The 24,284-nt window shown below is 46.3% G+C and overlaps 1 protein-coding gene across 1 annotated transcript in view; it reads left to right on the top strand.

Moving 5' to 3' along the window:
- Positions 1–9,259: 9,259 nt before the first annotated feature.
- LOC137352361 (mitochondrial adenyl nucleotide antiporter SLC25A24-like) overlaps positions 9,260–24,284 on the top strand; it is a 62,935-nt gene continuing 47,910 nt past the window's right edge. The window contains exons 1-2 of the mRNA XM_068017653.1: positions 9,260–9,361; positions 13,264–13,431. Of these exons, the coding sequence (XP_067873754.1) occupies positions 9,260–9,361; positions 13,264–13,431 (270 nt within the window). The remainder of the gene's footprint in view (positions 9,362–13,263; positions 13,432–24,284) is intronic.

Here is a 24,284-nt window from a genome sequence, read left to right as displayed (position 1 = left end):
GTACGTCTAGCTCATCCATGACTGGTAGAGGCTGGGCTGCATTGAGGGCGGTCTCAGTGACAACATTCTCCCTGGAGTACAGTTCTAGGTAGTGCTCAACCCAGCGGTCCATTTGCTTGCGTTGGTCAGTGATTATGTCCCCTGATTTAGATTTGAGGGGGGTAATCTTCTTGATGGTTGGCCCAAAAGCTCTCTTAATGCCATCATACATTCATTTGGGAAGCACATTCACTGTTTAAAAAGGAATAAACCCTGTTGTGGTCAAACAAGCTGAGGGACCCATCCTTACCTGCCCATAACACTTATCAGAAAGTTTGCCAGCTCAGCTGATGTAATTTACTGAAAGGATGTTTAAGTAAGATCCTGCAGGCTTTAACTTTAAGCTTCAAACAAAAACGAGATATATTATTGATTATTATGATCTAAGGCTATCATCGATAGGCCAGTGAGGCCTTGGCGATGTAACATCCTAGAGGTGTGCAAAGGAAACCCAACGCGAGCCCGAGTTCCGGACCCGGAAGTCTGACCCCACCTGACCTGAACCTGACACATGTCGTCAGGACCTGTCGGGGTCGGGTTGGGTGGCAGGCCTTTACATCAGTACATGGGTAAAGGCCTGCTACCCGATCTGACCCCGACGGGATCCAACGGCATGTGTTGGGTCAGGTCGGGTCGGGTCGGGCTTCCGGGTCCAGCATTCGGACTTGGGTCGGGTTTCCTTTGCACACCTCTATAACATTCTGTCCGTCATTGAGAGGAAAAGATATAAAAGAAGTTGCAATGGTAATCTCAGGACTGCAGTCGACAAGGAGGCAGCACAATCGATCCTGAAAGGAGGGCTGCAGTCAACAAAGAGGGAACCCCACCAATCGTCGGAAGCAGAGAGCTGTAATCCAACAGGTTCTTGGCACCTCGGTGTGATTGTATATCATTTTCTTTGAGTACATTTGGGCATTGTATTGTTAGAGGATCTTTATTGCTAACGTAGAATAAGGTTACAGGGACGCAAGAGGGCACTGGCAAGCAAGAACTTGGTTTAAAGTGTGTCCACTTCAACGCCAGGAGCATCCGGAATAAGGTGGGTGAGCTTGCAGCATGGGTTGGTACCTGGGATCCTGATGTTGTGGCCATTTCGGAGACATGGGTAGAGCAGGGGCAGGAATGGATGTTGCAGGTTCCAGGATTTAGATGTTTCAGTAAGAACAGAGAAGAGGGTAAAAGAGGGGGGGGTGTGGCATTGTTAATCAAGGAAAGTATTACAGCGGCAGAAAGGACGTTTGAGGACTCGTCTACTGAGGTAGTATGGGCCGAGGTTAGAAACAGGAGAGGAGAGGTCACCCTGTTTTGAGTTTTCTATAGACCTCCGAATAGTTCCAGAGATGTAGAGGAAAGGATAGCGAAGATGATTCTCGACAGGAGCGAGAGTAATAGGGTAGTGGTTATGGGGGACTTTAACTTTCCAAATATTGACTGGAAATACTATAGTTCGAGTACTTTAGATGGGTCAGTTTTTGTCCAGTGTGTGCAGGAGGGTTTTCTGACACAGTATGTTGACAGGCCAACCAGGGGCGATGCCACATTGGATTTGGTACTGGGTAATGAACCCGGCCAGGTGTTCGATTTAGATGTAGGTGAGCACTTTGGCGATAGTGATCACAATTCGGTTAGGTTTACCTTAGCGATGGGCAGGGACAGGTATATACCGCAGGGCAAGAATTATAGCTGGGGGAAAGGAATTTATGACGCGATTAGGCAAGATTTAGGATGTGTAGGATGGGGAAGGAAACTGCAGGAGATGGGCACAATCGAAATGTGGAGCTTATTCAAGGTGCAGCTAATGCGTGTCCTTGATCAGTATGTACCTGTCAGGCAGGGAGGAAGTTGTCGAGCGAGGGAGCCGTGGTTTACTAAAGAAGTTGAAGCGCTTGTCAAGAGGAAGAAGGCGAATTATGTTAGGATGAGACGTGAAGGCTCAGTTAGGGCGCTTGAGAGTTACAAGCTAGCCAGGAAGGATCTAAAGGGAGGGCTAAGAAGAGCAAGGAGAGGACACGAGAAGTCATTGGCGGATAGGATCAAAGAAAACCCTAAGACTTTCTATAGGTATATCAGGAATAAAAGAATGACTAGAGTTAGATTAGGGCCAATCAAGGATAGTAGTGGGAAGTTGTGTGTGGAATCAGAGGAGATAGGGGAAGCGTTAAATGAATATTTTTCGTCAGTATTTACAGTAGAGAAAGAAAATGTTGTCAAGGAGATTACTGAGATACAGCCTACTCGGCTAGATGGGATTGAGATTCACAAGGAGGAGGTGTTAGCAATTTTGGAAAGTGTGAAAATAGATAAGTCCCCTGGGCCAGATGGGATTTATCCTAGGATTCTCTGGGAAGCCAGGGAGGAGATTGCAGAGCCGTTGTTGTTGATCTTTATGTCGTCATTGTCGACAGGAGTAGTGCCGGAAGACTGGAGGATAGCAAATGTTGTCCCCTTGTTCAAGAAGGGGAGTAGAGACAGCCCTGGTAATTATAGACCTGTGAGCCTTACTTCGGTTGTGGGGAAAATGTTGGAAAAGGTTATAAGAGATAGGATTTATAATCATCTTGAAAAGAATAAGTTCATTTGCGATAGTCAGCACGGTTTTGTGAAAGGTAGGTCGTGCCTCACAAACCTTATTGAGTTTTTCGAGAAGGTGACCAAACAGGTGGATGAGGGTAAAGCAGTGGATGTGGTGTATATGGATTTCAGTAAGGCGTTTGATAAGGTTCCCCACGGTAGGCTATTGCAGAAAATACGGAAGTATGGGGTTGAGGGTGATTTAGAGCTTTGGATCAGAAATTGGCTAGCTGAAAGAAGACAGAGGGTGGTGGTTGATGGCAAATGTTCATCCTGGAGTTTAGTTACTAGTGGTGTACCACAAGGTTCTGTTTTGGGGCCACTGCTGTTTGTCATTTTTATAAATGACCTGGATGAGGGTGTAGAAGGGTGGGTTAGTAAATTTGCGGATGACACGAAGGTTGGTGGAGTTGTGGATAGTGTCGAAGGGTGTTGTAGGGTACAGAGGGACATAGATAGGCTGCAGAGCTGGGCTGAGAGATGGCAAATGGAGTTTAATGCGGAGAAGTGTGAGGTGATTCACTTTGGAAGGAGTAACAGCAATGCAGAGTACTGGGCTAATGGGAAGATTCTTGGTAGTGTAGATGAGCAGAGAGATCTTGGTGTCCAGGTACATAAATCCCTGAAAGTTGCCACCCAGGTTAATAGGGCTGTTAAGAAGGCATATGGTGTGTTAGCTTTTATTAGTAGGGGGATCGAGTTTAGGAGCCACGAGGTCATGCTGCAGCTGTACAAAACTCTGGTGAGACCGCACCTTGAGTATTGCGTGCAGTTCTGGTCACCGCATTATAGGAAGGATGTGGAAGCTTTGGAAAAGGTGCAGAGGAGATTTACTAGGATGTTGCCTGGTATGGAGGGAAGGTCTTACGAGGAATGGCTGAGGGACTTGAGGTTGTTTTCGTTAGAGAGAAGGAGGAGAAGAGGTGACTTAATAGAGACATATAAGATAATCAGAGGGTTAGATAGGGTGGATAGTGAGAGTCTTTTTCCTCGGATGGTGATGGCAAACACGAGGGGACATAGCTTCAAGTTGAGGGGTGAAAGATATAGGACAGATGTCAGAGGTAGTTTCTTTACGCAGAGAGTAGTAGGGGCGTGGAACGCCCTGCCTGCAACAGTAGTAGACTCGCCAACATTAAGGGCATTTAAGTGGTCATTGGATAGACATATGGATGAAAATGGAATAGTGTAGTTCAGATGGTTTCACAGGTCGGCGCAACATCGAGGGCCGAAGGGCCTGTACTGTGCTGTAATGTTCTAAAAAAAAAGAAGCGTATTGTATTGTATTGATGGGTAGACTAAAAGGAGCATTTTATTGCCATTTAGATCTATAAGTATTTTTTCCCTCTCTGTTTTTCCTTTAATAAACAATGTTATTTAACTTAAGAGCTTTTGTGTGATTCATTAATTATTCCCCCCGTATAATTTGTGGGCCAAAACAAACTACAAGCCAGAGGACAGAAAGGCTTACACCCTCCCTCACTCACCCACCCACCCCTCCCCTCTACCTGCTCTCTACCCCCACACTCCCCTCACTTTGTCCTCCCAATCCACCCCCTTCCCTTCCCCCTGCAGTCTTCACTTCCTCCCCTCCCCTACCCCTACCCTCAACTCCCCCAATTGGTTGGGCTCTGATGTCCTGAGCTGACCAATGCAGTGGTGACATCACTAAGCTGTTCTATGACCTCAGAGGGGTGTATTGTGACATATGAATGGTCTGCTTCCTTCCCAACAAGTCATTCTTTTGTTGTCTGTTGCTCTGAGCAGTTGTGCTAAAACTTTTGAGCACAAGGCCAATGTTTTTCAGAAACATCTTTGGCAGATTTTTTAACTCCAAACCTCAGAAAATCAACCAACCAGTTAAATTTTCTATTCCGATTAATTCTATTTTCTTTTATTTAAATTCTCGGTCTGTACTGTTTGATAGCGATGATGAGGTAATGGTATTAGATTTTATTCTGAATTGTTTACTGTGCGAGGCTATCTCTTTGTTAGTGAGCATGAACAATTTGGTTTCGTCCTTTATTGGGGATTGTGCTGCGTGATTAACCTGTGCCAATTCATTGCAATGTAGGTAACACAGTAAATTGGCGCTGCCTACTGTTTTATATGATTGCTGAGTGCAGCCAGCCCTCCCTCGTGGTTCATCGGCTGCACACAGCAGCAGAGGGTCCAATTCCATGAGTGCCTAGCGCTACTTAAAGGAAATCTGTGCCTCTTAAAGGGGAGGTGCATAGTAGCTGCAAGAAAAGGTGGGTGTTTTTTGAAAAGTAAATCTGACCTGTGATACTTTGAAAAATGACAGACTGAGAACCAAGGTTTTCAGACACTGCACTGGAGATTTTGCTGGAAGAGGTGGAAAGATGGAGAGACGTTCAGTATCCACAGCAGGCAGGGGCAGAAGATCATTCAGACATAAGCTCAGGAGGCAGTGGGAACAAGCAGTGATGATGCTCACTGCCAAGAGTGTAGCTCCTGGAACATGGACACAGCACAAGAAGGAGTTTAATGATCTGACACAGGTTGTCAAGGTGAGCGAGCTCGTCTTCAAATGCCACGACATACTAATTGCACCATGAGTCTCATACATTGCTCAATTCATCACACCCTATCAATAATCTCTATCAATTAGTACACAATCCTACAACTCATTTGCTTTATCTCGCCCTCACACACTTAGCAATATTGCAAGCTTTGCACTCACACTCTCACACACTGGACATTATAGGATAATGCAGGGGCAAGCTGACTGGAGGACAATGTCACACACTAGTTCTGCTGCAGAGGACTCAGATGAGGACTTCAGTGGGCCAGGCAACAGAAGACTGATAGGCAAAAGGAATAAGTCCAGGCTTTGTACCTTTTTTTGAATTAAACCAAAGCATGGGGACAATAATTCCCTGATGCATTCTCCATGGCAACACGCGACCAGAGTCGACTTGCCAACAAATCAGCACCCTTTTCTCATGCAATATATTTTGTTGCTCCCTTTGAAATATGGCATTCTTGCATCTTCCCTGATGAGTGCAAGATGAAAAGCTTCGACAGCTTGTCTCTTTTTTCAGCAGGTGTACATAACCAAATGCTTGGTGCGCTGGAAAGCCTGCCTGAAATCCTGCATTCAATGTCAAGAAGCATGGAGGAGTTCAGCACCAATTTGGCACAGGATCTTGTGCAGAACTTGGAGCCCATCCTTTTCCAATATGGAACAAGTCATCAGCTCAAGCAGCGTACCTGTGGAACTATCACAATGCAGTGTCTGACAGCTGATGTCACAGCTTCCACTGCAGCACAAGCAACTTCCACCAAAGGCCTGAGTGCTGTAGTGGGAGCTCAGACAGCTGCCATCATGGTTCAGGATACCATTGTTGAAAGGGGCTTCCGAAGCATCATAGCAGTCCATCATCTGTTCCCAACAGATCAGTCGGATTGCTGAGGTGCTGCCCCGGGAGTGGGAGTGGCTCCATGGAGCATGAACCAGCTGTCCTCTCTCAGGATGACAGAACTCCTGCTGCCACTCCACCAGTGCCCTTGCTGTTACCTGACAGCCAGCCAGACTGCTGCAGCTCAGGCCAAGATGGTGCCATCTGAAGCCTTCTAGACCCAGAGCTGCTCGAGGTCGTTCTGCAAGGCCATCTGCAATCCCCTCCTTGGGAATCCCCAATTCCTTAGAAAATAGGCGACAGGTTTAGATAGAGGACCTGGATCGGCGCAGGCTTGGAGGGCCGAAGGGCCTGTTCCTGTGCTGTAATTTTCTTTGTTCTTTGTTCTAAAACTCAGAGCCTCGCATCAGCCAAGCTGCAGCGACTGGGGAAGCACCTGATAGGAGCACTAGGACAAGCAAAGGCAACATGGAATAAAGGCATTAAAGGAATGCACAAGTGGAGTGAGAACATATCTGTCTCAAGTAAATTGTTATCAAAGATTGGCAGGAAAATTAACGGAACAATGGGCTGCCTTTAAAGAGGAAAGGGTACGGCTACAGTCAAGGTACATTCTCATGAGGGGGAGAGGTAGGGCAAACAAAGTCAGAGCTCCCTGGATGACGAGAGAGATAGAGAGTAAGATGAAGCAGAAAAACAGGGCATATGACAGATGTCAGGTGGATAATACAAGTGAGAATCAGGCTGAATGCAAAAAGCTCAGAGGGGAAGTGAAAAAGTAAATCAGAGAGGCAAAGACACAGTACGAGAAAAGATTGGCAGCTAACATAAAAGGGAATCCAAAAGTCTTTTCTAAGCATATAAATAGTAAAAGGATAGTAAGATGAAGAGTGGGGCCAATTAGGGACCAAAAAGGGGATCTACGCACGGAGTCAGAGGGCATGTACTAAATGAGTACTTCGCACCTGTCTTCACCAGGGAAGAAGATGCTGCCAAAGTGTCACAGTAAAAGAGTAGGTAGTTGAGACACTGTGTGGGCTAAAAATTGATAAATAGGAGGTATTAGAAATACTGTCTGTATTAAAGTTGACTCACCTGTAGAAGAGGGTGGACCTGGGTGGAGACTCACCACAGCGATCACGGAGTTAAAATGGTGGAGAGAACCTCCAGCGAAATCACCAACAAAAAAAGCAACATCTGCAAAACAGCTACAGCGACATCACATTCAGGGAAGGAGGCAACTGGTGAGTAGCTGGTGAGTGTTTCTAGTTAATAGTATCGAAAATAAAGGCATGGCAGGGCACCTCAGCCCTGTGGAATGCACATCCTGTGTCATGTGGGAAATCCTGGATGCTCTCATGGCCTGGACGACCACATGTTCAGCAAGGGTCACCAGCCAGAGCATCTCGAGCTCTGGGTTTCAGAGCTTGAATGGCAGTTGGAGTCACTAGGGGTTGCCATGAGGCTGAAAGCTTCACGGGTAGCACACTACTGGAGGTGGTCACCTCGCACACTTAAAAAATCTGCAGGCAGAGAGGGAGTGGGTGACCGCCAGAAGGACAAGAAGGACCAAGCAGGCAGGGCAGTAACTCAATGAGTGCATCTAATTCTCCAACCAGTATTCAGTTCTGAATATGGATAAGAGTGATGGTTCCTCTGGGGAATGCAGACAGAGCCAAGTCCACAGTACCATGGGTGTGTTACAGTCAGGTGGGAAATGGTGACCAAAGATAGTCTTTAAGGGTCAAATAATCAGATAAACGACAGGTTTTCTCATAGGTTTAAAAAGAAAGATAACTAATTATTTAAACAATACCTAAATAGGTCTGCAACATCACCCATTCATGCATTCGCACACATACACACACAAGAAAAGAGATGGAGTATAGGGTAGCATGCAATTAGAGTCTGGTTGCTGTGGAAGATTTTGTTGTTTAAAACCTTCAGAGTTTTTCCGGGAGGAAATTTTCTAATGGTTTTGCAGGTCTGGTGGTTCCTTGTGTTGGAATTGATGAAGTGTCATAGACTCTTTTAGTTAAAACTCAGTCCAGAGTTGGTGGTAGAAATTCTGATTCAATTTCACAGATGGGGAGTTTTTCAGGTCACCTTTGCAGTCTCTGCCTCTATTGATTAAAGATAGTGCTGGAAGGGTTTATTGCTGAACTGGATCGATCTTACAGCTTCTCTGGCTGGAATGGCTTTTTTGTCTCTCTCAGGGTAGTCACTTCTTTTAAGATAAAAACTTATCAGGTTTTGGTTTTAGTCAGGTGATTCAAGACACCCTCCCCTGAGTGTTCATACAATATCCTAGGATGTGCGGACCATTGTTACATAAAGGCATCGGAATGTGGTCCATTTTGATAAATAGGTGTTATTTCACACCTATTATTTTGGTCTTGGCTTTGGAGTCAGTCTGTCTGCAAAAACCTTTGCTCACCCAATTTTTGATGAGAGGAATCGTTAACATGCAATGGGCTGTTTTACATATCAATGTGCCTCCTCAAGGCAATTCCAGATGTTGGCCATGCAGGAGGGATCACCTGACCTCTCCCTCCATGTTGCCAGGTAGCAAAGTGAGCATTTGCTTGTAGCTTAGTTCAACAGTTTACTTTTATTTCATAATTCCTCCAGTTCATTTCATATTCATCACTGTTTCCTCTGTGAGCGTGGCTCAGATGTGCAGGTCGGGAGGAGAAGAGTGCAAGAGTAATCGTGGTAGGCAATTCGATATTGAGGGGAACAAACGGGCACTTCTGCAGCTGCAGAACTGGTGGTGCTGCTGAGGTTGCTGATCTGTCGGCCCTCTGATTGCACCGGCAGCTCTTGGAGGCAGGCCACCATCCTTCATAGGTATGGCAACTCAGGTGGCAGGCACTTAATTGGCTGTGTTTGACAAAATGCGGCCCCGGGACCCACTGCCAGTTGAAGTGGGGTCACTCTCCACTTTTGGCCCTGGCGGTGGGACCCCTGCTGTCTACGTAAAATTCAGCCCTATGAGTTTACGACTCTAAAACCAACTTGACCTCATCTTCACCAATACACCTATTGCAGGTGCATCTAAAAACGACAGTGACAGTAGGAGTGACCACCACACAGTTCTTGTTCGTCATCACACTGATGACATCCTCCATCCTGTTGTGTGGCACTACCACAGTGCTAAATGGGATAGATTCAGAACAGATTTGGCTGCTCAAAACTGGTCATCCATGAGGTGCTGTGGGCCATCAGCAGCAGCAGAATTGTATTCAACCACAATTTGTAACCTCATGGCCCGGCATATCCCGCACTCTACCATTACCATCAATGCTGGGGGAATCAACACTGGTTCAATGACAAGTGCAGGACAGCAAGCCAAGAACAGCACTGGGGTAAACCCAAAAATGAGGTGCCAAGCTGGTGAAGTTACAACACAGGACTAAACAGCTGAATCAGCATGTTATCAACAAAGCTAAGGGATCCCACAATCAACGGATCAGATCAAAGTTCTGCAGTCCTGCCACATCCAGTCATGAATGGTGGTGGACAATTAAACATCTAATGGGCGGAGGAGGCTCCACAAACAGCCCCATCCTGAGGTAAACCAGCATGTCAGTGCAACAGCAAAGACAGAAGCATTTGCAACTATCTTCAGTCAGAAAGACTGAGTGGATCATCCATCTCAGCCTCCTCCTGAGGTCCCCAGCATCACTGATGCCAGTCTTCAGCCAATCCAATTCATTCTACATGATATCAAGAAACAGCTGAAGGCACTGCAGTGCTGAAGGCTTAGGCTCCATAACTAGCTGCGCTTCTAGCCAAGCTGATCCAGTACAGCTACACTGGCATCTACCTGACAATGTGGAAAATTTGCCCAGGTATGTCCTGTCACAAAAAGCAGGACAAATCCAATCCAGTCAATGACCACAAAATCAGTCTACTCTCAATCATCAGCAAAATGATGGAAGATGTTGTTGACAGTGCTATCAAATGGCACTTACTCATCAATTGACCTGCTCACCAATGTTCAGTCTGGGTTTTGTGAGGAGCACTTGGCTCCGGACTTCAACCATCTTCCTTTGTCTTAAGTGGTTGTGGTTGTTGGAGGCCAATCATCTCAGCCCCAGGACATTGTTGCAGGAGTTCCTCAGGGTAGTGTCCTAGGACCAACCATTTTCAGCTACTTCATCCAGCTACACACCCCTTTCCCCCTACACACCCCACTCTCCCCCCTACATATAGAAACATAGAAAATAGGAGCAGGAGGCCATTTGGCCCTTCGAGCTTGCAGCGCCATTCATTATGATCATAGCTGATCATCCAACTCAGTAACCTGTTCCCGCTTTCGTCCCATACCCTTTGATCCCTTTAGACCCAAGAGCTATATCTAACTCCTTCGTGAAAACATACAATGTTTTGGCCTCAACTGCTTTCTGTGGTAGCGAATTCCACAGGCTCACCACTCTCTGGGTGAAGAAATTTCTCCTCATCTCAGTCCTGAAAGGTTTATCCCGTATCCTTAGACTATGACCCCTGGTTCTGGACTCCCCCACCATCGGGAACATCCTTCCTGCATCTACCCTGTCAATTCCTGTTAGCATTTTATAGGTTTCTATGAGATCCCCCCTCACTCTTCTGAACTCCAGCGAATATAATCCTAATCGACTCAATCTCTCCTCATACGTCAGTCCCGCCATCCCAGGAATCAGTCTGGTAAACCTTGGCTGCACTCCCTCTAGAGCAAGAACATCCTTCCTCGGATAAGGAGACCAAAATTGCACACAATATTCCAGGTGTGGCCTCACCAAGGCTCTGTATAATTGCAGCAAGACATCCATGCTCCTGTACTCGAATCCTCTTGCTATGAAGGCCAACATACCATTTGCCATTTTTACCGCCTGTTGGACCTGCATGCTTACCTTCAGCGACTGGTGTACGAGAACACCCAGGTCTCGCTGCATATTCCCCTTTCTCAGTTTATAGCCGTTCAGATAATAATCTGCCTTCCTGTTTTAATATAAAATATATAAAAATTGGCAAGTCATGCTGCAGCTGTACAGAACCTTTGTTAGGCCACACTTAGAATATTGCGTGCAATTCTGGTCGCCACACTACCAGAAGGACGTGGAGGCTTTGGAGAGGGTACAGAAGAGGTTTACCAAGATGTTGCCTGGTCTGGAGGGTATTAGCTATGAGGAGAGAGGTTGGATAAACTCAGATTGTTTTCACTGGAATGACGGAGGTGGCGGGGCAACATGATAGAGGTTTACAAAGTTATGAGTGGCATGGAGAGTGGATAGTCAGAAGCTTTTTCCCAGGGTGGAAGATTCAGTTACACTTGGACATAGGTTTAAGGTGCAAGGTGCAAAGTTTAGAGGGGATGTGCGAGGCAAGTTCTTCACACAGAGGGTGGTGAGTGCCTGGAACTTGCTGCCGGGGGAGGTGGTGGAAGCAGGTACAATAGCGACGTTTAAGAGGCATCTTGACAAATACATGAATAGGATGGGAAGAGAGGGATACGGTCCCTGGAAGTGCAGAATGTTTTAGGTTAAACAGGCATCAAGATCGGCGCAGGCTTGGAGGGCCGAATGGCCTGTTCCTGTGCTGTACTGTTCTTTGTTTTCAAGAAGGAGTTAGATTCCGCTCTTGGGTTTAAAGGGATCAAAGGATATGGGGCGAAAGCGGGAACAGGTTACTGAGTTGGATGATCAGCCATGATCATAATGAATGGCGGAGCAGGATCGAAGGGCCGAATGGCCTACACTTGCTCCTATTTTCTATGATTCTATGTGTAGGGGGGAGAGTGGGATGTGTAGGGGGGAGAGTGGGGTGTGTAAGGCGAAAGGGGTGTGTAGGGGGGAGTGTGGGGTGTGTAGGGGGAAAGGGGTGTGTAGGGACGAGAGTGTGGTGTCTAGGGGGGAGAGTGGTGTGTGTAGCGGCGAGGGTGGGGTGTGTAGGGGGGAGAGAGGGTTGTGTAGGGGGGAGAGTGGGGTGTGTAGGGGGCCGGGTAGGGTGTGTGGGGGGAGAGTGTGGTGTGTAGGCAGAGAGTGGGGCATGTAGCGAGGGAATACTTTTAGTTGATGCCAAATTGGGAAGGTGGGGGGTGGTCAGTGTTGTGTGGGCTTGTCCTTGAGAAGTGGGGTAGTTGGTAGGGAAGGGCATGGTCGGTGGGGTGGGCGTAGTCTTGGGGTGGGGGTGATCGGTGGTTTGGGGGGTAGTCAGTGGTGTGTGGGATTGGTCGGTGGGGTGGGGGGGGCGTCAGTGGGAAGGGGTTTGGTCATCTGGACAGGGGTTTGGTCAGCGCGGAAGGGGGTGGTCAATGGGGAGGGGGTGGTCAGTGGGGAGGGGTTTGGTCAGCAGGGTGGGGGTTTGGACAATGCGTAAGCTGGTGGCCAGTGGGGAGGGGTGTGGTCAGTGGGGAGGGGGTGGCCAGTGGGGAGATGGTGGCCAGTGGGGAGGGGGTGGTCAGTGGGGAGGGGGTGGCCAGTGAGGAGGGAGTGGCCAGTGGGGAGGAGGTAGTCAGTGGGGAGGGGGGTAGTCAGTGGAGAGGGGGTGGCCAGTGGAGAGGGGGTGGCCAGTGGAGAGGGGGGTCAGTGGGGAGGGGCTGGTCAGTGGGGAGGGGGGTAGTCAGTGGAGAGGGGGGTAGTCAGTGGAGAGGGGGTGGGCAGTGGAGAGGGGGTGGGCAGTGGAGAGGGGGTGGCCAGTGGAGAGGGGGGTCAGTGGGGAGGGGGTGGTCAGTGGGGAGGGGGTGGCCAGTGGAGAGGGGGTGGCCAGTGGAGAGGGGGTGGTCAGTGGGGAGGGGGTGGCCAGTGGGGAGGGGGTGGCCAGTGGAGAGGGGGTGGTCAGTGGGGAGGGGGTGGCCAGTGGGGAGGGGGTGGCCAGTGGGGAGGGGGTAGTCAGTGGGGAGGGGTGGCCAGCGTGTAAGGGGATGGTCAGTGGGCTGGGTGAGGAACCGCAGTAACTATTCAAAGCTGATGTGTGTTCTGTAAACTGAGAAAGCTGCCCTTTGACCTGATTATGTGTCTCGGACCCAAGCACTGAGTTAGATATTGTGAGGGGCTGTGAAAAGCAGAGCAGGGGTTGACATGTTGTCAGTTTGAGGGGATCATCTCCTGATGGTGTCCAGCCCCACCTGCTATTAGTCAATAAGAACACAGACCTGGGACCATTCACATTCTGAGCTCAAACATCATCACTGGCTTCTCGGGACTAGTCATCTTCGCAGTGTGAATGGAGAAACAGGCATTTGGAGGGTACAAGGACCTTTTTCTAACCACCATCTTTTTCTTTACAGTATCAGTACGGAGACTCTGCAATTTTTGGAGGGTCTTTGTTTGCCAACACCTCACTTAGTGATCTATTTGTTGGAACCTGGTGGAAGCAGTTTTTAGCAGGAGGCGTGGCAGGAGCAGTGTCCCGCACCTGGACTGCCCCTCTCGACCGACTCAAAATCTACATCCAGGTAAACCGCGGACAGTGGAGGGAACCAAGTGATTCGTAATAGAGTGTGTCACAGAAATTACTGACAGAGGCCATTCAGCCCATTGCTTCTGTCCCAGTGAAAGCTCTTCAACTGGAACTTTCTACTCTAATTCTTCCTCCCGGCTCTTTCCCTGGATCTTTTTATACTTTTCCTTTACAAACACATTGACTTCCCTTTAAACTGATGTTATTAACTCTCCCTTGATAGCTTCCAGTAGTAAAACATTGCTGTACTAATAATCTTCTGTCTGAAAACATTTCCTCTAATTGCCCGATTCTCTTTTTCTACTGATAACCCTCAGACTGTGCCCCTATTCACTAGCAGTGGGACAATGATTCATTACTTACCCTCTCAAAACCTTTCAGAATTTGGAAAATCTCCATTAGAATCAAATAAATGTTTTAGTACAGGAAGAAACCATTTGTGCATTGCTCCAGTGCTGTCTCCCTCCCAGCTCTCAACTTAATTCCTTTTCCCTGTCCTTTCCCCAAACCTTTTAATATTTATCTATTTCCTTTTTACAAACTGTTCTGGAATGTAGCTTCCACAATGTTTCTGGCACATGGTTCACAAGCTGCACTATCCCAACCCTGTAATTCCCGTTGGCATTCCCAGATTCCCCTTGGCTGCAATTCGTAGGCTCCTCTGGGTTTGGGCAGTTTGTGGCCCCACTCACCACAACATTAACACTGGTATATTTTCCCAGGTTTCCTGTTTACCTCTGTATTTTTAGTTTCCCAGGCCACACCAATAAGTCCCTTTTACAATCTTTCAGTGCTTTTCAATGCCCCCTTTCTCCCTCTAGAGGTTTATCAGGTTGGGATCCCGTCCCATTCTTTAGACTCAGGTGTCGCCCAGGATTGTATGGTATGCAGGGAACTGACCAGTTCCTCTGCAGCAAGGTATCCTTCCACCACTGCAATCAGGTCACCCTGAACTATCCACTTCTTGCTCTGTGGTGGAAGGTCTCATAGATAGTGATCCATTACCAACAACTCCATGGTCCTGGCAGGCGAATTCTGGTAGGTTGAAGCTACCAGTTGGCCATATGAATCTCTCATTCGGCTTCAACTGGAGTATTGTGTCCAGTTCTGGGCACCGCACTTTCGGAAGGATGTGAAGGCATTAGAGAGAATGCAGAAAAGATTCACTGTTACAGGGATGAGTTACGTGGATAGATTGGAGAAGCTGGGGCTGTTCTCTTTAAAGAAGAGAAGGCTGACAGGAGATTTGATAGAGGTGTTCAAAATCATGAGCAGGCTAGACAGAGTGGATAGAGAGAAACTGTTCCCATTCATGGACGGGTCAAGAACCAGAGTACACCAATTTAATAAGATTGGCCAAAGGAGCAACAGCGACATGTGGAGAATCTTTTTTCACAGTGAGTGGTTAGGATCTGGAATGTGCTGCCTGAGACTGTGGTGGAGGCAGATTCAATCGTGGGTTTCAAAAGGGAATTGGATAAGCAACTGAAGAGAAAAAAAATTGCATGACTATGGGGAAAGGATGGGAAGTGGGACTGGCTGAGTTTCTCTTGCAGAGAGACAGCTTTGATATGATGGGCTGAATGGCCCCCTTCTGTCCTGTAACCATTCTATACTTCTATGAATTAAATCAAACATTTGAGACCAGGGTGCTTTACCCTCCTAGTAGGACCAGGCTTTGAATCGTTGCACTCGTACCGTTAAGGTGATGCCAGCTCTAGTAAGGTACTCAGCCTTCAGTGGTGGGTAGTTGGCCACTGCCTGTGGTTCCAGGTTACAGTAGGCCTTCTGAGCATCACTCACTGTAAAGGGTGCCACAATACCAGTGTATTGGTCTTATAGCTCTCCCACTCAGCACATCTTTTAAAGGTCAAGAGCTATGTCTTGACAACACCCTCTGGAGTAATTTCTGCAGCATTAGACTGGCTCTGATATGTTTGAATGGTTATTCCTGATCCTCCCTCTGGTCCTGCAGCGGTCTTAACTCAGCAATTTCTACTTGACTCTGGGTGACTTGGTTCACCAGTGGTCAGGTGGTCCCCTGCTGGACCTTAAGGATCTGGGTGGTCGTCTATGTGCAACCCTGTGGGTCTTTTGCAGAGCTTGTGTGGTCTGTATCAGATCTATGAATATTTCCTGCATTGGGGTTGGTTTCTGTTTCTCTATCTGAGACTATGTGTCCAATTCTGACCTCATCTGTTACACGGTCTGCCGTCTCACAGCCTCCTTTCCTCTAGCAGAATTAGTCTGAGAAAACTCTCCAATTCCAAGCCTCTTTCAGCCTCCCTACCTCTCTGAATCTGTTCTTTATGTTCAGCTGGCTGGGGAAACTCTCCTCCCCTCTGGGCGCAATTATCTTTTTAAAGGTGAGCTTTTAGATTTAGATTTTTAGTTTAGAGATACAGCACTGAAACAGGCCCTTCGGCCCACCGAGTCTGTGCCGAACATTAACCACCCATTTATACTAATCCGACACCAATCCCATATTCCTACCACATCCTCACCTGTCCCTATATTCCCCTTAAAGGGTCGTACCTATCTCTGGGATCAAGGTCCTCATCAGCCTGTGGCTGACACAGCTCAATCAGCCAGTTCCAACAACAGGAGAGATGAACATCCCTGACTATGGCAGACATTTATTGCTGCTGGAAACTTTATTCCCAACAGTCGCTGGGAATGGTGAGATATGGAATACAAAGAACAAAGAACAGTACAGCACAGGAGCAGGCCATTCGACCCTCCAAGCCTGCGCCGATCTTGATGCCTGCCTAAACTAAAACCTTCTGCACTTCCGGGGACCGTATCCCTCTATTCCTATCCGATTCATGTATTTGTCAAGATGCCTCTTAAACGTCGCTATCGTACCTGCTTCCACCACCTCCCCCGGCAACATGTTCCAGGCACTCACCACCCTCTGTGTAAAGAATAAAAACAAGAAATGCTGAAAATACTCAGCAGGTCTGGCAGCATCTGTGGAGAGAGAAGCAGAGTTAACGTTTCAGGTCAGTGACCCTTCTTCAGAACAGCAGCATTGGCAACAGAATCACAGCATATCACATATAACAGGTCAACTGGCAGTCACTGTAGCTGCTCCTGCCACATTGACATCCACTTAAGTACTTTCACAATTTTCATCACCCCTTGAACCATCACAATTCTATGAAATTTCAGTTCTATGCAGTTTTTCTGCTCCTGCCATGAGTGTGTTTCCTACTTTTGACCAAATCTGCACCCAGGTCATTGCTTAAATAAAGAAAGACATGCGTTTCTATAGTGTCTTTCACTTCCTTAGGGCATCCCAAAATGTTTTACAGCCAATTTACTTTTGAAGTGTAGTCACTGCAGTAATGTAGGAAATGATGCAGTGAATTTGTGCACAGCAAGCTCCCACAGCAATAAATGACCACATAATCTGTTTTTAGGTGCTGGTTGTGAGGTAAATGTTGGCCAGGACATCAGGATAATTCTCCTTCTCTTCTTCAAATAGCGCTGTGGGATCTTTTACATCCATCTGAGAGGGCAGACAGTGCATTGCTTTTATATCTCACTAAAAGACTGATTAGTATAGATGTTTCATTCATTAGATGTCAGGAGCATCCAGAGACGATGAGAATTTACAAAGCAAAATACTGTGGATGCTGGAAATATTAAATAAAAAGAGAAAATGCTGGAAATATTCAGCATGTCAGGCAGCATCTGTTGAGAAAGAAATGGAGCTTTGGTCTCAATTTTAACTCTGTGCAAGTAAGTGGGTTTTGAGTGGGTTAAAATCAGGCCCATTGTTCCAGATCAATGACCTATTGTCAGAATGAGAAACTATATTGTTTACCACAGGCTTCCCACAGCCTAACATATGCTTGAGCACTTCAGTTTCTATCGTAACAAGTGGTTAGGATTTGGAATGCACTGCCCGATTGGGCGCTGGATGTAGATTCAACAATCGCCTTCAAAAGGGAATTGGATAAATATCAGATGGAGAAATAAATTGCAGGGGTATGAGGAAAGAGGAGGGAGTTGAAATAACTGGATTACTCTTCAAAAGGAAGGCACAGGCTCGATGACAGCACAGAAACAGGCCCTTCGGCCCACTGTGTCCGCGCCGGCCATCAAGTCTATCTATTCTAATTCATTTTCCAGCACTAGGCCTGTAGCCTTGTATGCTATGGCATTTCAAGTGCTCATCTAAATACTTCTTAAATGTAGTGAGGGTTCCTGCCTCTACCACCTCTTCAGGCAGTGTGTTCCAGATTCCAAACACCCTCTGGGTGAAACATTTTTTCCTCAAATCCCCTCTAAACCTCCTGCCCCTTACTTTAAATCTATGTCCCCTGGTTATTGACACCTCCACTAAGGGAAAAAGTTTCTTCCTCAGTACCCTATCAATGCCCCTCATAATCTTGTACACCTCAATCAGGTCCCGCCTCAGCCTTCTCTGCGCTAAGGAAAACAACCCTAGCCTTTTCAGTCCCTCTTCATAGCTCAAATGCTCCAGCCCAGGCAACATCCTGGTGAATCTCCTCTGCACCCTCTCCAGTGCAATCATATCCTTCCTATAGTGTTTTATAGCATTTTATACAGCTACATCATAACTACCCTGCTTTTATATTCTATGCCTCGGCTAATAAAGGCAAGTATCCCATATGCCTTCCTAACCACCTTATCTACCTGTTGCCTTCAGTGGGGAGCATATGCATAGATCTCATGAAAATAATTTTTAAAAATTAACATAGAAAATAGGGGCAGGAGTAGGCCATTCAGCCCTTCGAGCCTGCTCCACCATTCATTATGATCATGGCTGATCATCCAACTCAGTAACCTGTTCCCACTTTCGTCCCATACCCTTTGATCCATTTAGACCCAAGAGCTATATCTAACTCCTTCTTGAAAATATACAATGTTTTGGCCTCAACTGCTTTCTGTGGTAGCGAATTCCACAGGCTCACCACTCTCTGGGTAAAGAAATTTCTCCTCATCTCAGTCCTGAAAGGTTTACCCCGTATCCTTAGACTATGACCCCTGGTTTTGGACTCCCCCACCATCGGGAACATCCTTCCTGCATCTACCCTGTCAAGTCCTGTTAGAATTTTATAGGTTTAGTTTAGTTTAGTTTAGAGATACAGCACTGAAACAGGTCCTTCGGCCCACCAAGTCTGTGCCGACCATCAGCCACCCATTTTATACTAATCCTACACTAATCCCATATTCCTACCACATCCCCACCCGTCCCTATATTCCCCTACCACCTACCTATACTAGGGGCAATTTATAATGGCCAATTAACCTATCAACCTGCAAGTCTTTGTTCTCCCTTCCCCCATTCCCACCTCTCCCCATATTCTCACCTCTCTCTCCATTCCCCCTCCCCCATTCTCCCCACTCTCCCCCATTCCCCCTCCCTCTCTCCCCTATTCCTCCATCCCTCTCCTCCCCCATTCCCCTCCCTCCTGCATTCCCCCCTCCCCCTCTCTCCCCCATTCCCTCCCTCCCCACCTATCCTGTGGGGCCTACAGAAAAGCTCTTGTCCGCTTTCTGAATTCCATTTCCGTTGAGGGTCTGGGGTCTGAACGGCGGGCCCTGAAAGGCAGGGTGTTGGAGCGTCGTGTTTGTTTGTGTCAGTGGCTGCCCCCAGTTTCAGAAAGCCATGCCTCCACTGCACAGATCCTGTGTCGCCTCAGTTGGAGCCCTCGGACTTGCTGAACTCCGCAAGTGCCCACCTCTTGTTCTCGAGCACCTCCCTCAGCCGACCGTACTCTGCCACCAGTTCCTCGAACTCAGTGCCCAGCATCTGGTACAAGTTTCTATGAGATGGCCCCTCACTCTTCTGAACCCCAGTGAATATAATCCTAACCGAATCCCAAAATGCATCACCTCACGCTTCTCAGGATTAAATTTCATTTGCCACTGCTCCGCCCATCTTACCAGCCCATCTATATCGTCCTGTAATCTAAGGCTTTCCTCCTCATTATTTACGACACCACCAATTTTCATGTTGTCTGCGAACTTACCGATCATATCACCTATATTCACGTCTAAATCATTCATGTACACTACAAACAGCAAGGGTTCCAGCACCGATCCCTGCGGTACACCACTGGTCACAGGCTTCCAATCGCAAAAACAACCCTAAAACATCACACTCTGCCTCCTGCCACTGACCCAATTTTAGATCCAATTTGCAAATTGCCCTGGATCCCATGGGCTCTTACCTTCTTGACCAATCTCTAATGCGGGACCTTATCAAAAGTCTGACTGACGTCCATGGAGACTACATCTATGATTCTAAGTGCTGTTCACTTCATCCTCAACGTTATATTGTGAGTAAGATACTCCCAGCCAGCTGTCATTCCATACCTTGCAGCTGGAACCATGGCTTATGGACACAGAACCAAGTCTAGGGTGGTCTTATTTTGTCAATGTAAGTGACTGCTGGATATCTGGGGAAACAGCACACTCTGCTGGCCAACTGCACACTGACATGAAGCATCATTCTCTGTGAATCACATGATAAATAAGAGCTGCACCTCATGTTTTCCACACTTTGGCTCAAAGGTAGCATTCCTACCCCCTAAGTCAGAAGGTGGTGGGTTCAAACATTGCTCCAGAGAATTGCAGTGAGCAGAAATTGGAGCTCCAGCTCTGAATTCTGGGTCAATGTCCAGAGAGAGACTTGTGGGTGTGGGTGGCCCCCTCATTGCATGCGTTATGGAAGCCCATAAAACCCTCTTGTCTTATAGAACTAACTCACTTTATCAACTAGTATAAAGGTGGTTATGGCCATGGAAGGAGCGTGCTTTGTAAATTCTCATCGTCTCTGGATGCTCCTGACATCTAATGAATGAAACATCTATACTAATCAGTCTTTTAGTGAGATATAAAAGCCTAGATTATGTGCTCAAGTCTCTGGATGTTTGATTCTGATAATGAGTTATCAGAGCAAATAGTAAAAGAAGAGTAAGCTTCCTTTCCTGTCAGGACAGACCTTCAGATGTAAACAATAGAAAATCTGACTTTAAAGTTAATCTGCAATTAAAGCAAGATGATGTAGTTTATCAATTTCTCCATTCTTCAGTGTGTGTTTTAAAACACTTCCCTCCAATCCTTTGTCACAATTCCAGTTTTCAGATTTTGAAGAATTATCTGCTGCCCAAGCTTGCAATCCACATCAGCTCACTCTTCTATTTTAGTTCCTTTTGAACATTTCTCTCCAATAGTGACTTTCCTACAAACTCTTTAGGCCCTCCCACAGTCCCACTGTCCCCTTCATCTCTAGGTGGTGCCATACTTTCTTTGACTGTTCTTTGATTTCTTATGCACTTATAAAGTTATTTGCTGTTTCCATTATGTTAATTGTCATTCTTCTTCCATAGTCCCTCCCTTTTCACTTCAATATTTTAAAATCTCTGTTTTCTTTGTACCATCCCTCCATATTTATTATTTGCCCCTTTTTAAATATCATTTTTGTTTGAACCTCACTATTTATCCATGGAAACCCAAAGACTGTTTTTTTATCCTTTAATGGGTGTGTGGGCATCGCTGGTAAGGCCAGCATTTGTTGCCCATCCCTAATTGACCTTGACAACTGAATGGCTTGCCAGGCTATTTCAGAGGGAAGTTAAGAGTCAACCACATTGCCCCAGGTCTGGAGTCACATGTAGGCCAGACCAGGTAAGGATGGCAGATTTCCTTTGTTAAAGAACATGAGTGAACCAGATGGGTTTTTCAGACAATCAGTGATAGTTTCATGGCACCATTACTAAAACTAGCTTTCAATTCCAAATTTTTTAAATTAATTAATTGAATTTAAATTCCACCAGCTGACATGGTGCAATTTGAACCCAGACCTCTGGATTACTAGTTCAGTGACATTACCATTATGCCACCATTTTCCCCTTTCACTTCTAGACAGAATGTGGCTTATTAATAGTGTGGTCAAACATCTCCCACTGTCTGATCACAACAGGAGACATGTCATAGAGACCAGGAGGCCACCCATATTACAGCCAAGTCACCATTCGTCAGGAGAGTAAACATTGGCAGATGAAGGCACAAGCAAACCCAATGTTGTTCTCCCATGACATCCTTAACCCACTCTGAACAAGGTCACTGAATACCAGAGTAGGACATAGAATTCTTGCTGATTTTTTTGTCTTTTTCTAACTAGGGCACCTGGGGCCCAATTTTATCACCCTAATACCATGGGCAAACGATGCACCAGAGACCAGACACCAAAGCTGAGTCCTTCCTGCTCTGTGTCTTTGTATAGCATCTCAAGATGTGAAGCCCACAGAGCTACCCCGGAACCCCCAGAAAAAAAATTATTTCAAAATATTTAAATTAGAAAGAAAAAAAGGTTACCTCCTTTTAAAATGTATTTCCTTTCCGTGCCATATTCTGCTGGCATGGGCAGTGAACTTTGCACCAGCCCCTATTACCTCACCCAGTGCTGCTCAAACAGAGTGTGAACAACTGACCTCCAGCTCAGTCACACAAAAAACCTTGGTGCCCCTACTGACTGTGCAAGTCTGGCAAATCCTGCATTACAGCATCACAGTACAACACTGCTATACAACACCGTATCACAACAGCGCATGACAACACCACACTATAGCACTGCCTCACACCACCACAGTACAAAACCACATTACAACACCACATTACAACATCGCATCAGATCACGCCATTACAACATGTCAGTACAACACTGCATTACATGAAGTACATAACACATTACAAAATTACATTACACAACTATTTTTATAATGCTGCATTGCAACACCATATTAAACCCCTGGATTACAGCACCATATTACAGCACCTCATTACAATACAGCCTTACAACAGTATGAGCTGCAAATCCAGAAGCAAAATCACAGAATCACAGAATTATTACAGTGCAGAGGGAGGCCAATTGGCCCATCATGTCTGCACCGTCTCTCTGAAAGAGCAACTCCCTCAGTTCCATTCCCCTGCCTTCTCCCCATAACCCTGCACATTCTTACTTTTCATATAACTGTCTAATTCCCTTTTGAATACTTCAATTGAACCTGCTTCCACCACGTTCTCAGGCAGCGCATTCCAGACCTTAACCACTCGCTGCGTGAAAAAGTTTTTCCTCATGTCACTTTTGCTTCTCTTACCAAATACTTTAAATCTGTGCCCTCTCGTTCTCGACCCTTTCACGAGTGGGAACAGTTTCTCTCTACATACACTGTCCAGACCCCTCATGATTTTGAATATCCCTATCAAATCACCACTCAGCCTTCTCTGCTCCAAGGAAAACAATCCTAACTTCTCCGATCTGTCTTCATAACTGAAATTCCTCATCCCTGGAACCATTCGCATGAATCTTTTCTGTACACTCTCCAATGCCCTCACTTCTTTCCTCAGAATTGGACGCAATACTGCAGCTGAGACCGCACTAGTGTCTTATACAAGTTCAACATAATTTCCTTGCTCTTGTACTCTATGCCCCTATTAATAAAGCCCAGGATACTGTATGTTTTATTAACTGCTCTTTCAACCTGCCCTGCCACCTCTAATGACTTATGCACAGAATTCTACCTTTTATTCTATATTGTCTCTCCATGTTCTTCCTACCAAAATGAATCACTTCACATTTCTCTGCATTGAACTTCATCTGCCATCTGTCTGCCCATTCCACCAACTTGTCTATGTCCTTTTGAAGTTTTACGCTATCCTCCTCATAGTTCACAATGCTTCCAAGTTTCGTATCATCTGAACACTTTGAAATTGTGCCCTGTACACCAAGGTCTACGTCATTAATATACATCAGGAAAAGCAAGGATCCCAACACTGATCCTTGAGCAACTCTACTACAAACCTTCCTCCAGCCCGAAAAACATCCATTACCCACTCCTCTTTGTTTCCTGTCACTCAGCCAATTTCGTATCCATGTTGCTACCGTCCCTTTTATTCCATGAGCTATAAGTTTTCTCACAAGTCTGTTGTATGGCACTGTATCAAACGCCTTTTGAAAGTCCATGTACACCACATCAACTGCATTTCCCTCATCAACCTTTCTGTTACCCCCTCAATAAAGTCCAGCAAGTTAGTTAAACATGATTTTCCCTAAAGAAATCTATGCTGGCTTTCCTTAATTAACTCACATTTGTCCATGTGACTATTGATTTTGTCCCGAATTATTTTTTCTAAAAGTTTTCCCAGCACCGAAGTTAAACTGACTGGCCTATAGTTGCTGGGCTTATCTTTACATCCTTTTATGAACAAGAGTGTAATGTTTGCTATTCTCCAGTCCTCTGGCACCACTCCTGAGTCCAAGGAAGACTGAAAAATTATGGTCAGTGCCTCTGCGATTTCCACCCTCACTTCCCTCAGTATCCTTAGATGCATCTCATCTGGCCCTGGTGTTTTATCCACTTTAAGTACAGACAGCCTATCTAATAATTCCTCTTTATCAATTTTAAACCCCTCTAGTGTCTGACATACCTCCTCTTCCACCATTGCCTGGGTTACATCTTCTTCCTTGGTAAAGACAGATGCAAAGTATTCATTTAATACCTCAGCTATGCCCTCTGCCTCCATGTGTAAATCCCATTTCTGGTCCCTAATCGGCCCCACTCCTCCTTTTACCACCCTTTTACTATTTATTTGCCAATAGAAAACTTTGGGATTTCCTTTACTGCTGGCTGCCAGTCTCTTTTCATGCTCTCTCTTTGCTTCTGTTATTTGCTTTCTCACTTCCCCTCTGGACCTTCTTTATTCAGACTGGTTCTCAATAATATTTTCTACCTGGCATCTGTCATAAGCACACTTTTTCTTCTTTCTCTTAATCTCTACCTCTTTTGTCATCCAGGGAGCTCTGAATTT

Source organism: Heterodontus francisci, chromosome 38 (assembly GCF_036365525.1).
Source record: "Heterodontus francisci isolate sHetFra1 chromosome 38, sHetFra1.hap1, whole genome shotgun sequence".
In the NCBI taxonomy this organism is placed as follows: domain Eukaryota; kingdom Metazoa; phylum Chordata; class Chondrichthyes; order Heterodontiformes; family Heterodontidae; genus Heterodontus; species Heterodontus francisci.
Note: the sequence above shows the minus strand (reverse complement) of the source record. Positions and strands in the feature narration are given on the sequence as shown.